Raw genomic sequence first — 15,509 nt, forward strand, 5'->3', positions numbered from 1 at the left:
TTAAATCTGAGTCCTCTGCCACTGGAAACAATCTTTCTCCTTATTTACTTCATGAAAATCCTTCAGGATTTTAAACACCTCCGTCAAATCTCCTCTGAGGATAACAACATGTTATTTTATTTCCCTATATAATTAAAGTACTGCAAACCTGTAAATCTTCCAATAAATCTTCTCTACATCCCCTCTCTCAGGTTTTGACCTCCTTCGTAAGATGTGGAAAATCACAGCAATGCTCAAGCTGAGGCCTAAATAATACTTTAAAAATGGTTTTGCCAAATACCCTTGTTTTTGCATTGTATACTTTTAGTAATAATGTCAAAAATACCTTATGCATTTTGTCTTGAACAGGCTTATCACTTATATTGCTGCTTTCCAGTACTCTGGTATCTCTATTTTTGCATCTCTCAAAATTGTATGATATGTTTTCCTTTGCCTTCTCTTATTCTTGCTGCCAAAATGTATAATTTCTCTGTTCTGTGTTGGGTTTCATGTGCCTGCCCATTTCATTTGCCTCACCCTGTGAAGTGCATTACTATCCTCTTTGCAGTTTACAGGTTTTCTCCGACACTATTAAATTTGAAAATTATGTTCCTCGCACCCAGGTCATTAATATTTATCAAAGGGATGTGTTATCATATTATCAACCTCTGTGATGCACCACTATTTAATTCCCTCCGCTGAAAACAACTATTCAACGACTCTCTGCTATCTATCTCTTAGCCAATTTTTAATCTTCCACTGTCACTTTCCCTTCAGTTGTGTGGGCTCCTACATTACTAAAGTCTTTCATTATGAGTCTGAAGTGCACATGCACAAATGGTCTACACTACTTTTGTTCACTCTCTGTTAGGTCTGCTATTTTGATTCTTAATTGACCCTTCTTTCCTTAGTCTGCCCTTTAATTCCACTGTGTCCTTTGTCCACAATACGGAATGAAATTTATTTTTGTATTTGCATTCATTGTTTCCACTTTTCTTGGATACCTCAATAAGGTCTCCTCTCAGACTTCCTGTCCAATTGGAAAAGCCCACATCTCTCCACTCTTTCCTCGTAATTTAAGTCATGCAACTGCCCCTTGTGGCTCCCCTCCATACTCCCCTCTTAGATCCTCCTATCATGTGGGTTTTGCAAAGTGCAATATTTAATGCACCCTGGCTGAAATGATGGCAGTCCAAATGATGCCTGCCCAAAACCTAGCTGCCCCCCCCCCGGCGGTGACAAATTGTGCCGGGGGCAGCTTTCATTGTTAGAGCTGAACTTCGATCTTCATCTGTGAAGAGACAAGCTCAGGCAGGGTTGATCTGACCAGTCCCTGCGGTGTCCATTGCGGGCTGGAGTTGAGGGGAAGCATTAAAGGTGGGGCCTGGCCTTGGAAGGTGCACCTCCAATGGGTGCGACAGACCCCCATGCGACTTTCCCACCTCCTCTCCCCACCTCCCCTTACACCCCCAACTCCACTCCCTAACCTACCCATCAGCAGTGAAGGCTGCCAAGTTACTCGCCTTGCCTATGCCTTCCCCTGGTGTACGGAGCAGAATTGCCAAGGCAGGATGAGGCCCTTCAGTGTCCATTCACTGGCCTTTTCAGGTTCCCAATAGGCCTAGGTGGGTGAGGTGATACCTGAACCCTTACCCCATCCACCATGATGTGGGGGCGCTGGTGTTGGACTGGGGTGGACGAAGTTAAAAATCACGCAACAAGAGGTGAGGTGGGAAGGTTGCCTACTTTATTTAATGACCCCTTCATTGTCCCTGTGCCACTTTCAGATAGGCTGATACGGGTGGAGGGGCAGAAAATATAACTTGGGTTGACCAAAGACGACAGTCCATATACAAGATGCAGTCTGACCAGAGCCTGATGTACTGTGGTCGTTATTTTCTGTGACCTCTATTGTACTGTTAGCCATGTTGTTTACTTGACTTTTGGAATACTGTTAGTTCTGGTCTCCCAGCTGTAGGAAAGATATTATGAAATTTGAAAGGGTTCAGAAAAGATTTATGAGGAGGTTGCCAGGGTTAGAGGGTTTTAGCTACTGGAAGAGGCTGGGCCTATTGTCATTGGAGTGTTTGAGGCTCAGTGTGACATCATTAAGGTTTATAAAAACATGAGGGACATAGATAGGATGAATAGCCAAGGTCTTTTAGCCAGGCTAGGGGAATCCAAATTAGAGGGCATAGTTTTAAGATGTGAGGGGACAGATTTAAAAGGGACCTAGGGGGCACCTTCCTAATGCAGAGGGCAGTGCATATATGGAATGAGCTGCCAAAGGAAGTGGTTGAGACGGGTACAATTACAAAATCTAAAAGGCATCTGGATGAGTACATGACTAGGAAGGGTTGATAAGGATATGGGCCAAACGCTGACAAATGGGTCCAGATTAATTTAGGACATCTGGTCAGTGTGGACAAGTTGGACAGAAGGCTCTGTTTTCGTGCTGTACCTGTCAATGACTCTATAGGACACTGCATGAGTCACAGGTTCAGCACCAGTCCCCTGATGTTCCTATGTCTCCTTCAGCTTGACTAACTAGCTATTTGCCAATTAACCATCAGAGTACCCAGTCTACGTTCTGCCCTCGTAACCACATTGATTCTTAGAAGTATCTGGTCAGTTTTTTGTATTTTCTGTCGCTAGATTCACGTTTCCTGTCCTCTGGGCACCTGCGTGACTGTGTACTTGTTCTTTATCACAGGTGACGTGAACCTGTTAATTTAACCACCAAGCGACACCAAAAGTGCCAAGTCCAGATGCAGAGCCCGCTGAGAGGATTCATGTCACATTGCAGGTGCACTGTCAGCCTGCAGCAGACTGACGGCCAGCTGTGCCTGATACTTGTGAACTTAATGTGCAGAATCAAACTGCATTGCGTTCAAGCAGAATAGTGTGACCTAGCTTCTGAACAGGACTGTCATGATAGATTGAGCCATGAAGCGTCTCCCTCTGCTGTAGTTGCCAACTTCTACATGGCCATAATCCTGGAAGTATTGCCATGTGACCTTTGGGTCCAAACCACCCCCCCTACCCCCCCTCAGTTTTGGTTGCCCAATGCATCCATACTGTCCCACCTGCATTTCCACAGTCTTTTATCTGGCTGGCCAAATTGAAGTAATCAGCCTTTTTTTTTTTATATGCTCCATCTCAGACATTGAAAACTGAATGCTTTCCTGCTTCAAGAATTTTCTTTTAATTTCCCTGATGAATTTTCCCCAGGTTTCCTGTTTTGCCTTTTAGCCTTAGCAGAGCATAGGGCTGCTCCCTCACTAGAGAGGGTCACCATGCCTCAGGCGGGAGGTGTGGTTGAGAAGGAAAATCCTTTTATGGTAACCTCAGCCATTGCAGGAATTGAACCCATGCTGTTGGTGTCATTTTTCATTGCAAGTCAGGCATCCAGCCAAATGAGCTCAACTGAGCGCCAGAACAGAATCATGGCGATTAGTTTTTAAATCATCCAGGGCAATCCTGACAGTGGGGAAACATGTACAAAGATTTGATACTCTTTGTTTCCTTCTCTCCATACATGTAAAACATGTGCAGCCCAATGCTTGTACCTGTCTGACCAAGGTACCTGCCTCTGTACTCTGCAGTTGATGCTATGAGTCAACAGCTAGGATCAGTCTTTGTTCTTTTCTTCCCAAGCCCCTTGTATAAACAACATCTGCTTGATGTGTTCCCACTATAAACTTAATATCCTGAAGGATTTAATTCCGAAGCAGTCTCCACCCTTTTTTCTTGAAAAAACTCCTTTGTGTAATGTGGTTGCATGGTGCCACCCCAACTGCCCTTGAAGGTGGTGGTGAACCACAGTGCAATACTTGAGTTGTAGGGGCACCAACAATGCTGTTAGAAAAGGATTCCAGGGTTCTGACCAAGAGACTATGATCCAAGCTTAGATTGTTTGTGGCACGGGGGCAAGATTGAGTTGATGTTCCGGTGTGCTTGCTGCTCCCGTATCCTTTAATGGTAGAGGTTGCAGTTTGAAGACTTCCCTTGAACGTGCTTTGATGGACTACTGCAGAACATGTCATAAATGGTACATGCTGCCTCCATTCTGAGAGAGGTGGTGAGGGAGTGATATTGAAGATGTGTGCCAATCTTGGATGATATCTTGGATGTTCTCCAGCATTTTTGGAGCTCCACTCATCCAGGAATGTTGGGAGTGTTCTGTCACACTGAGTTGTGCTTTGTAGATGGTGGACAGACTCTGGAGGCTCAGGAGTAAGTTGCTCACCGCTGAATTCTCAGTCTCTTTGTCACCAGCATCTATACAACCAGTCCAGTCAGATTCTGATCAATGGTAACCCCCAAGAGGTTGATAGATCTGTGTTGCAAAGCCTCACAACACTCTAAGAATGGTGTATTTGCTGAAACCTAGGGTACTTGCCCAAATCTGTCTGGATTGATTTTTGGCTCCTTCCAGAGCTACAAACAAGCTCCATGTTTGATGGAGGATTTAAATGTTGAAGGATTATGGAATAATGCGTTTCTTGCAAGTTTAATGGTAATACCTGTAATGGTTTATTTAAATGTTGTTGAAAGGCCATTGTGGACACTGGAAATATTTTAAACAAAACTGGAAATCACGTGACCGGATATACTGCAGTAGACCCTGCAGGGGCTGCTCGAACAATTGCTGGCTTGGGGAGGTTTGTGTTCTATCTGGTCTTCAGTTGGCAAGCAAAAAGTCTGGGAAGAAGAGCTGCTTATCTGATTTAAACAGGAAAAAGATCCCTCTATTGAATTGAAGGTCCACCCAATTTGTTCCAATGAAACAGTGATTGAAGGAACTTCTCAATGTTGCAGTTCCTGAGCTAGCTGTGTCTACCAAGACTTCAGAGACAGTCACGCGTGGTTAGTGATGTGACTATACATGCCAGAATGTCAGGAACAATATATTTTAGAATATTGTGTCATATCCTTTTTGTCTTCAAGAATAACCAATTGGCTCAGAAGCACCCCTTGCCCCCTCCCCCGCCAAACTTTTGGGAACCAGGAAAACTCTTTCTCTTCAGTGTTGTGACCTGTGAAGTAGTGGGACCTGAGAGACTATGTAATTCTCCAGATTTGGTCACAACACTACACGTTCACCGAAATCAATCGGATGTTTAGATTTTATTTTACAAAATTGAATTTTTTTAAATATCAATTCGGATCTGTTTCTGGTTGGGTAATGCTGGTCTTATTCCAACTTTGCTAAGGAGAATTTTAAAACCTATACTCACTCCATGGAGGTGAGTGACACCTCTGAGTACTGTCCTTGTTTGATGTCAAGGTGATGGTAAATAACACTGTGTCTTGGTTCAAGCCTACAACAGACAATGCAGATATGGAGAATATTGGGTTTTCTTTTTCAAGCATTTTTGTGGTCTGGTCTGATCCAATAGTCACAAGAGTTATCCAGCACGGAAACGGACCCTTCAGTCCAACTTGTCAGCACTGACCAAACATCCCAATATCTGACCTAGGCCTATTTGTCAGCATTTGGCACATATCCCTCTAAACCCTTTCGTAACCTTCAAAAGGAATTGACTGAATATTTGAAAACATAGATATTGTAGAGCTTTTAAGAAACTCGTTGGATAGATTTTTTTAAAAAAAAATAACAACATAGACAACGGTTTGTGTCTCTGTTATAAGGTTTTGGTTTCTCCCATTTGTGAGGCGAGTTATAAGCTTCTGCCACTAAATGCCTTTGAATTATTTTAACATAAGAATCAAATCTTGAATGCTGAATAATTTTTGCAGAATATACGGTCCTCTCTCAGAAGAAAGGGTTTTTTAAAAAAAACTAACTTTTTGTTAAAATATCTGAAGGTTAAACTGTTCAAACCATTCTCAGTTGACTTGTTTGTCACAGAGGGGCAATTATTGATGAGAAGCAAGTTATTGGATAAGAAGGCATACGTGATTGTTATGAAGTTCTGCAATGCAATTAAAAGCACAGAGCATAATGCCTTTGTTTAGTGAACTGATATAAATAGCTAGTCTATTTGCCTTTAATTTTTACTGAACTTTCATCTTTTTTTTTTGGAAGTTGCTTTGAACTGCATTTTATTTTTAGATGCCCACTGTGAATTCGTATTATAGAGTAAGCTTCTTCTCCAGCTTAGCTGTTAAGATGCTTATTTTTGAAGACCGATCAATGGCTTGAAGTCCCCAGGGATGATACGTGAGCACATGAAATGGGCAGCTGGACTCGTGATGAGTCTTGTCAGCTCTCAGTTGAGTTGATGGCATGTCACATGTCACAACCTGTGGAAATTGAAGACCAACCCTTTTGAGTGGAAACTGCTAAATGTCAATAAATTTGGTCAGTCAGGATTCCTGGTCAGGACCTACCTGTAAAACACATTAAACGGCTCCTCGTGCCTTCACTTGCCATCTTTCTTGGAGTGCGATTCTAATTACTCCGATTCTGGAAAACCTCAAAGATTAGTCCCTTCAGTTTGCTGAGTTGGATGTTTAATTGGGTTGACTTGGTTTCTGATGACACAATTGAAGGTGTAATTCTTCTTGTGAAAGAGAGGGTGTTTCTGCAATTTACCCAGAGTGAAGCTGGCATTCTTGTAAAAATTATACACTTGCTCAACTGCACTAATATATCTTTTGGAAACTAACCTATGATCAGAATCTTTGAACAAATCACATGAGCTGCCGATGGCCAAGATAGTTTGACCAATTTGTCATGATGTTCCGAAGAGGCTTTCTTGTACAGTCATTGTCGATTAACTGTAACCGTTTCAAACATTACATGAAACAGGTGCATCAATATATGCCAAGATCTTTATCATGCTGCTCTAGTCTGTCTCTGCCACCTTCATGAATAGGATCTCCACTGATCACTGTACCAAGGTTTAATTCACCAAAGAAATCTTTGGCTGCTTTTCATTTTCCTGTCTGAAGTACAGAAGAACTTCAATTATCTGGCATTCGATTATCCAAATTTTGGATTATCCAGCAAGATTGCAAGGTCCCGATGCTTAGCTAAACTGTTACCCGGCATTTGATTATATGAACGGTCAATTGTCGAGCAAAATTCTCCACCCCAGTGTTGCTCAGATAATAGAGGTTCCTCTGTATGGTGCAGAGCATGCATCATTTCTTTCTGGGTAAATTCATCAGGGATGACACTACTATCATGTCCACTGGACCAGCAGACCAAATGTTGAGTCTTGGCTTTCCAGGTGCCCATTACTAATTCTTTTCATTTCTGTGCTTATGAACTATTGTGAATGAGTCATATTCCATCCCCATTATAGTCATTGATGGAGTGTTGTTGGTATTTTCTAATCGGCCTGTTCAGAGATGTCATTATGCATCTTTGGAACAGATGTGACTTCAACCAAGGCCTCCTGGCTCAGAGGGTAGGGGCACTGCACCTCCTTGACTATGTAAAATAGCTGTTAATTTCCATGCAATTTTCAGCAGATGTTTGTTTGAAGCATTGGTCTAATGTTACAGCTGTGCAACCTACCTAACTTAAAAAAAAACAAATAGCTCAGTTTTCAAAAAAACCTGGACACCACTTGTTCAAAGCTGATGGACAAGTGTCCTGCAGATATCCAACCCCTCTAGAGGTATGTTAAGACAGGGAGGAGGATGATCGGTATCCAAAACAAGCTACAATGGAGTCAAAATACTTGTGGTGTCTTGGCCTTCATCTCAAAGTGGTTGGAATTCAAAAACAAAGAATGTAAGCTTCAGTTGTACAGAGTCTTGCTTGGAATACCATCTGGAATGCAACATTGGCTTCAGGCGCTTTACCTTGGGGCATACACATTGGCCTTATTAGAATGTAGCACAGATTTACTAGAAGGGCGATATGATCATACCAGATCTTCTTTCTCAAACTCACTTTTCTGTCCAACATTCCTTGATTCTCTGAGAGATCAAAGCCTTTCGATTTCAGTCTTGAAAATACTTTGCCATGGAGTATGCACAACACCTCAAAGTAGGAAATTTCAAAGAGTTTTCAACCATGATTAAAGCATAAGTGATGAATCGATAATCCACTTTTGGTCTCTTCTGGAGGTCCCCACCATCACAGATGCCAGTCTTCAGCCTATCTGATGCACTCCACTCCAAATCCAGAAAAAGCTGGATGCATCGAAAACCCAAAAGCTACGTGCCTTGACAACAGCCTTCCATGACTAGCCACAATGTCTGGCCAACCTGTTTCAGTACAATTCCAACACTGACATATACCCAACAAAATAAGAAACTGCACAAGTATGTTCATTGCACAAAAAACGGACAAAACACAATTAGGGCAATGATTACCCATCATTTCATTCACCATCAGTAGCCAGGTGATGGAAAGTTTCAACAGCAGTGTCACCAAACAGGCTTTCTCACAATAACCCACTCGGAAATCTCAGTTTTGGTTCTGCTAGGACCACTTGGCTCCGGACCTCAGTGCAGTCTTTTGTCCAAAAATGAACAAAGGAATTGAATTTCAGAGATAAGACAAGCCATGTAGGCAGCATTTGATCTTGTGTGATAACAAGGAGCCAGAGAAAAATTGAAATTAATGAAAACTGGGGGTGAGCTCTTCACAGATTGGAGACTTTCCTAGCACAAAGATAGGAAAGTCTCTTGTGACTGATGGAGGCCAATTATCCAGCCCATGACATCTTTTCTTGAGCTCTTCAGCACCATGTGCAAGGTCCATTTTCAGCTGCTTCTTCAATAGTCTTCAGTCCAGCATCGGGTCGGAGTTGGAAACCTTTGATTACACAATGTTAAGAATGTCCATTCTTAATTCCTCTAATGGTAAAGGAGTCTGTGCCAACATTAGATAAACCTAAACAATATTCAGGCTTAGACTGGTAAGTGGCAAGTAACGCTGAACCCCATTTAACTTTTATCTTGAGTACTTGTGCTATTTTTTATCAGATGCGTATCTCTAAAATAAGTCTACAACAAGATTAATGTATTAACTATGATTCAGCCATGAATAACTCCCCATGTTCTCCATTTACTCTGGTTTTGTTTTAATAGGACAGCCAGTTTTGTACTGGTGCTCACGTAACATGACCTTTTGGAGCAGCATCTCCTTCAATTTGGCGGTCCTCATGAACCTGTTGGTTGCGTTATTTTATCCCTTTGAAGGTGTCCGAGGAGGTAATGTCACCTTGACTCACTTCCATGTGAATCGGGCTGCGGTTTGTTTATTTAATAGTGGTTTGTTTAAGGGGAACCTTCGAATGTTATGTGCTTTTTGGATTTCTTTCCCTCTCCAAATATACCCCATCAACATTTGTTTGAATTGAACGTGATCTTATTGAAATGTTGGATGATTTTACCCACTCCTTTTACCTTTTCTGTTTAAACTTCATTCCATGTCAAGCACACAAGCACTTGATTAGAAGATGTCTTTCAGTCTAAATGATCAAAAGTGGCTACATTGAGTATCTGTCTTATGATTTATTTCAACCATTTATGTAGTGATTTTAACTTGCTGTAACTTTTTTTTTTAAAAAATGCTATTATCTCTACAGCCTAAGATGGCAAATTATAAACAACCTGGCAGTTCTGAAGAGTTTAGAGGTTTCAGTAGTCCTATGATTAAGAAAGTTATGTACTTTTCAATGTTTTGGAGTGAATTGAAACCAACTGAGATGCAGATTTTTTAAAATCTGAATATTGTAGTGAAAAGGGGGATGTGTGTGTGTGTGCGCGCGCGCGTCTCTGAGGTATGCTGCCATGTCATATGACCTCGGTGACCATGTGATAGGATTCCATGTTGAAACTCTTGAATCACAGTTCATGGAGCTCTGCAGCTTACCATCATGTGAATACTGTTAGTAAACATTTCTTAAAAATAAAACCTGGACTGTTGCCTGGACTAAGCTTGAATAGACAGCAAAAGAGCCTGTGCTAAAACAAAAAATGTAAATTTCTAAAGCCAAGTCATGTGTCTGAATGTTGTGTACCATCACTTGACTTGATGTACAGTTCTGTATTCAGTAAGGCTGCTTAACACTTAAAAGATACCACTTCCACAGTTTTCAGTAGCTGTTTTAATGTGGATAATTTTCAGATTGCAGTGGTTGAACCAGTTACAAGACTCCGGCAACTGTGATACAGTGGTCAGACTCTCACTAGGTTTGTATGGTCAAGTTCTACTGCAGAGGTTTGAGTACAGCATTTGAGTTCAGGTTGACTGTCCAGCAGGATGTTACTGGCGTGCTGCACTGTGGGAAGTGTTTCCTTTCAGCCTGAAATTTTAAACTGAAGCTCTGTCCTCTGGTAGATGCAAATGATCCCATGTTACGATTTGAAAGAAAGGAGAGTGTCTCCTTGGAGTTATAACCATTCCCACATTAGACATTGCTGATAATAGCCATTTCATCCTCTTATCTCTCTGCTGTTTGTGGGAATTTCCTTTGTGCAACTTGGTCACTGCTGTTTCCTTTTTTTTTTAACAGCAGTAATGTTTCAAAAGTACTTGAGATGTTATGAGGTAATGAAAGGTGCTTGTAGCAATCTATGTTCATTCTTGCCATTACTGACTATCCTCTGCCCAGAGATCCCAGTGTACCAGAAACTTTACTTTTTGGGCATGTTGGGGTTGCTTAGAAAAAAAATGGCTGTATGAGTTTGTGCACCTGGTGGTTTAATGTGTGTTTTTGTGTAGTCAATTGAAATCTCACTGCCGATCGAATGGGGAAGTGGAGAGGAAACGGTGCTGGAAAAGTGAAAGTTTTGTGAACGCGTTTCAAATGCAGCCATCAGGATATGCAGGTTAGGTGGATTGGGGCTGATAAATTGCCCATAGTGTCCAGGGGTGTGCAGGCTAGGTGGCTTAACCATGGGAAATGCAGGGTTACAGAGATGGGATGCTCTTCGGAGAATCGGTGTGGACTCTATGGTCCAACTGACCTACTTCCACACTGCAGGTATTCAGGTGATCAAAAGCTGTAAAGGTAAATAAAACTCTGACCTTCCAAGTGTGGACCCTTTTTCTCTGAACATCATTATAATGAAGTATTTCGAGCTGATAACCCTTGATTAGATTAAATTCCCTACAGTATGGAAACAGGCCATTTGGCCCAACAAGTACGTACCTACCCTCTGAAGAGTAACCTACCCATATTTACCCCTGACTAATGCACCTAACACTATGGGTAATTTAGCATGACCAATTCACCTAACCTGCAAATTTTTAACCATGGTAGGAAACCGGAGCACCCAGAAGAAACCCATGCAGATATGGGAGAATGTGCAAACTCCACACAGACAGTTGCCTGAGGCCTTGTCCTGTCTCTTCTCCAGAAGTCTTGTTGATTTCCCCCCTGCAGTCAAACACACTCATCACAGGCGGGAAGACAACTGATTGCTCTGGTTTTGTTTGTGCTGATGCTAACCAGTTTGCAGATGAAGGATCATGGTTAATTGAAGTTTTGTGGTCCCGGGCATACCCTGTCGCCTCCTTGGGTGTAACTTGGGTCTTTCAGCTTCACAGGTCTAAGTCTGAGTGGGGCAACCAGCCTTTTTGCCACCAGGTGGATTGCCTTGAATCTTGTAGCCAATTCCCATAGGCCACATCCATTCACTATACAGTGACCAGTCGGATCTGGGTGACCTCACTTGTATGCTGGCCTCTTCTTGAAATTCCATTTATGGAGGAAGTGTAATGCCTTTGCATGAGGTCTTGTTGAGAACGAGACACTCTCTCTTATCCCACCCTGGAGGCTCCACTGCTGGACTGTGCATTCAATCCTTGTTGGTGAAATTGACAGCTCAAAGATTACAACATTTGTTCTCTGACACAAACTGCACTACCCCAAAGCATTCAGAGCCCCAGAAATGCAGTGAAAACTCTCCTATTCAGAAAATTGTGAAGATCCTTATTGATGAGCTGTTCAGGGTTGGTGTCAGTGGTTGCAGTGTAGCTATACTTTGCTTAACTACAAGCAAAGAGGTTATTTGCATGCACTCAGTTGAAATGCATGTGACACAACTCTCAGCAAATACAAATGATGTGGTCAGTGAGAGTCTGAATGTCCTCGAACCTCAATGTATTCTTCTGTAGATTTCTTTCTTTCTTCAGTTTGCCTCACTCTAAGAGTTAAATTGGAAGAGCTAAGACTGTTATAAATAAAACCTGTTCACTATCACAAGTGGGAGAAAGTGAGGACTGCAGATGCTGGAGATCAGCGTCCAAGCGTATGGTGCTGGAAAAGCACAGCAGGTCAGGCAGCATCTGAGGACCAGGAGAATTGCTGTTTCAGGCATAAGCTCCTCTTCAGGAAGAAGAGCTGATCATAACTTTCCTGATGCACATGGCTAGAATATTATGGAGGTTCATGCTCTTCAGTCTAGTTTGTCTCTACACTCTGAGCCTGTTAGTACTTTGACTGTTTGATCAAGGTGGAGAAAGGTGCCAACTAATAAATTTAAAATGGATGAGAAAAATTGTGACGTTAAACTTCAGAGATCTCAAACCACTTCTCTTGTAATCTTAAAATGTGCTTGTCACAAGAAATTCAAAGGAGTAGCTGGACCTCAGTTTAATGGAGAAAAGGCAAAATACTGAAGTATTTTCTTTTTGCTTTTTTTAACGCAATATCGTCCATGATTTCATGACATCTGAAGGTGTTTTACAATGAATTAAGTACCTTTTTGTTAAAACGGTTACTAATGTAATGTGGGAAATTTTGTCATCTTAAATATCATAAGTTTGGAACAAAAATGTGTTTTGATCAATGGAATATTTTATTCACAGGATGTTCCTTGACTGGTCTTGCTATGAATTGTTTTACTTAAATGTTAGTGACAGGTTTTTTTTTTGCACATTGTGCAAGGAACTGAAACCCATTGGGTTTTCATGAATATGTTCCTCTTGTTGACTGCTGTCATTAGACATGAAGAATTCTCTTTTTTTTTTATTTTGAGCGTGTTCCATGTCTTGCTGCCCCCTCACCCCCAATAAGATTGACATGAACGCATCCAAGATGGACCTGATACCCAAAAGCCAAATCAAAGTTCAGCACCTTGCTCTGACTTATAAGAAATTATCCATTAGCTCATTTGAATTAACTTCTCATGAACTATCTGTTTGACCAGATGTAAAGCAGCAGTGCTTACTTAGTTAAAAATGGCTGACAGGATACATGGGTCTCCTATCAAGTCTGAATAATCTATTCATGTGATTTGCCACTTTGGGGTAGTCAACATCTTTCCAGTTCCGAACGTTGCTCCAACCTGGCTTGCACACTTGGCAGAAGTATTTATTTGGAGGCACTCTAATCTCCTTCCAAGAAACTTCAGGGAACAGCCAACTTGCTTCTCCAGCAGTTCTAGTGATGTCATAATTCTTTCATCATCTCTGAGGGGGGTGGTGGGGAAGAGAGATGGAGAGCACGAGCAGTATGGTGCAGCACTGCTTCTGATTGGTGCCAGCACCCCAGTGATTGCACATCTCAAACTGTATTCTCCATCTTTCTGCCAGAGCCAAAGACGTTGTGCATAGCAGATGATCTGCCCTTTAAAAGCAATGATGTATAGCATTCCATATTCATTTCAAGAGTTACAAAGAACATTTTAGTTCTGCTGTTAACTTTGTGGTTGAGGTTTCAGACAGGTTCACACGGAACTGTTGTGTTTGGATATATATTAAGTCTAACACGCATTTCCTATCTGTCACACTTAAGTGCCACATTCAAGTTTTTTGTCACATTTTATATTAGTAAAAAATAAGAGTTAAGAAACAGTGGACGCCATTGGAAATTCGGGGGCAGAGAAAACCTTTATTCTGAATACTGTCCAAGTATTGGGTGTTAATTTAAAGGATTAAAAATGGGAATTTGCATTTGAGTAGTAATCTCAACATTGTAAAACACCACAAGGAACTTTTACAGGAATGTTGTCAAACAAAATACAGTACATAGCAATTAGGACACGTGACCACAAGCTTGGTTTAGATAAAAATCAGTCACAAACGGTGGAGGGAAGGGCTTTGGGGAGAGCCACAAGCAGTTTTCCTTCAAGTTTCTGGATGGTAGAGCAGGTAACTTAGATAGAGAAAGAGACTAAGTCACATCTACGTTTGAACGCAAGGCTGAGAATTTTGAAATTGAAGGATTGCTGCAATTGGAGCTAGAGTAGGCCAGTGAGCACAGCATGATGGACAAACCGTGCAAGCTGTAACACAGACATTAGATTTTTCATGAAAGAAAGGTGTAATACTTGCCAGAGGCTTGTTGGAATATTCAAGCCAGGAGATAGCCGAAGCATGGATGAGGGCTTTTGTGTAGTAAGTGGTGGGGGAAATCTGAGGCAGAGGTAAGCAATATATGAAGGTGGAAACAGGCAGCATTAGTGATGGAGGCAAGATGGAGTCGGAAGTTAAGTTCACAGGCACTGTTGATCATGTGGGAATGCAACCAGTGAATGAAGGCTGCACTGGGTAATGGAAGCTCCTAAAGGAAAGAAAGACTTGTATTTATGACTTTTTCATGACCACAAAACTTCTGAAAGAATTTTACAGCCAATGAAGAACTCTTGAGGTGTTGCAATATAACCAACACTGCAGCCAATTTGTGTGTGCAGTTCACTCGCACAAACAGTAATGTGTTAATTGCCAGCTAATCTCCTTTCTGTCACTTTGACGAAAGGATAGATAGTGGCATGGATAGTGGAAACAAATCCCCTGCTCCTCTTTGAAATAGTATCATGAGATCTTTCATATCCACTGCAGATGGGCAGACAGGACCATAAAGACACCTTTGTTAATGCGGCACTCCCTTGGTGTCAGAGGCAAGAATGTTACAAACTATGGGATCCTTGCATCCACCTGGAAAGGGCAGATGGGGGCCACGATTTCATATTTCATTCTGGAGGGCACACCTGTGACATGGCAGCATCCTATTAGTGCAGCATGGGAACGTCAGCCTGGTGTCCTTCAGACTCCCAAAATGAGTAATGTGATCGGAACCTTGTGCACCCATTTTCAAAGTTTGTTGCTCTTACTAGCTACCTGAAGTTACAACCAAGTCTATGTGGGTATATTGAAACCAGGATGACATTGAAAGTGTGTTTCCATGCATTTTTACCACCTCATTAGTACCTCAGTAACACTAGGTGTAACCTGTTCTCATGAGTTCAAATAACCATTGCAAACACCTTTTTGTGTGTGTATATGTATGTATGTGGTAGTCTCCTGGTGTGAGGAGGATATTTGTTCATGGCAGGAATCTACACTCTGAATCTTCTACTGTAAGAAGGTCATATGGTTTTGGCTAAAAAGGAAACCCATTCTTCTCACTTGCCATGTTGGCGAAATTGATAATCAACCAGTTATGCACCTTTTGTAGGCCATCCAGTCTTGAGGTGGGACTTAAGCCATCAACATTTGGCCGAGAGTTGGGATTGCTACTGACTGTGTGCCCAAAGAACTCCCAATGAAAGTAGAGACTCATCAGTGGACTACCGGCCTATATTGGACTATTAGGATTTTGCTTCATTCTATTAACCATCATTGGGGTAGTGCACTGGAAATCAATCCC

At 41.8% G+C, this 15,509-nt stretch overlaps 1 protein-coding gene across 1 annotated transcript in view; it reads left to right on the forward strand.

Moving 5' to 3' along the window:
• Nucleotides 1–15,509, forward strand: part of itpr1b (inositol 1,4,5-trisphosphate receptor, type 1b) — a 506,200-nt gene that overhangs the window by 364,032 nt on the left and 126,659 nt on the right. The window contains exon 50 of the mRNA XM_043708559.1: nt 8,998–9,120. Coding sequence (XP_043564494.1) covers nt 8,998–9,120 — 123 coding nt within the window. The remainder of the gene's footprint in view (nt 1–8,997; nt 9,121–15,509) is intronic.

This window comes from Chiloscyllium plagiosum, chromosome 18 (genome assembly GCF_004010195.1).
Source record: "Chiloscyllium plagiosum isolate BGI_BamShark_2017 chromosome 18, ASM401019v2, whole genome shotgun sequence".
Classification (NCBI taxonomy): Eukaryota; Metazoa; Chordata; class Chondrichthyes; order Orectolobiformes; family Hemiscylliidae; genus Chiloscyllium; species Chiloscyllium plagiosum.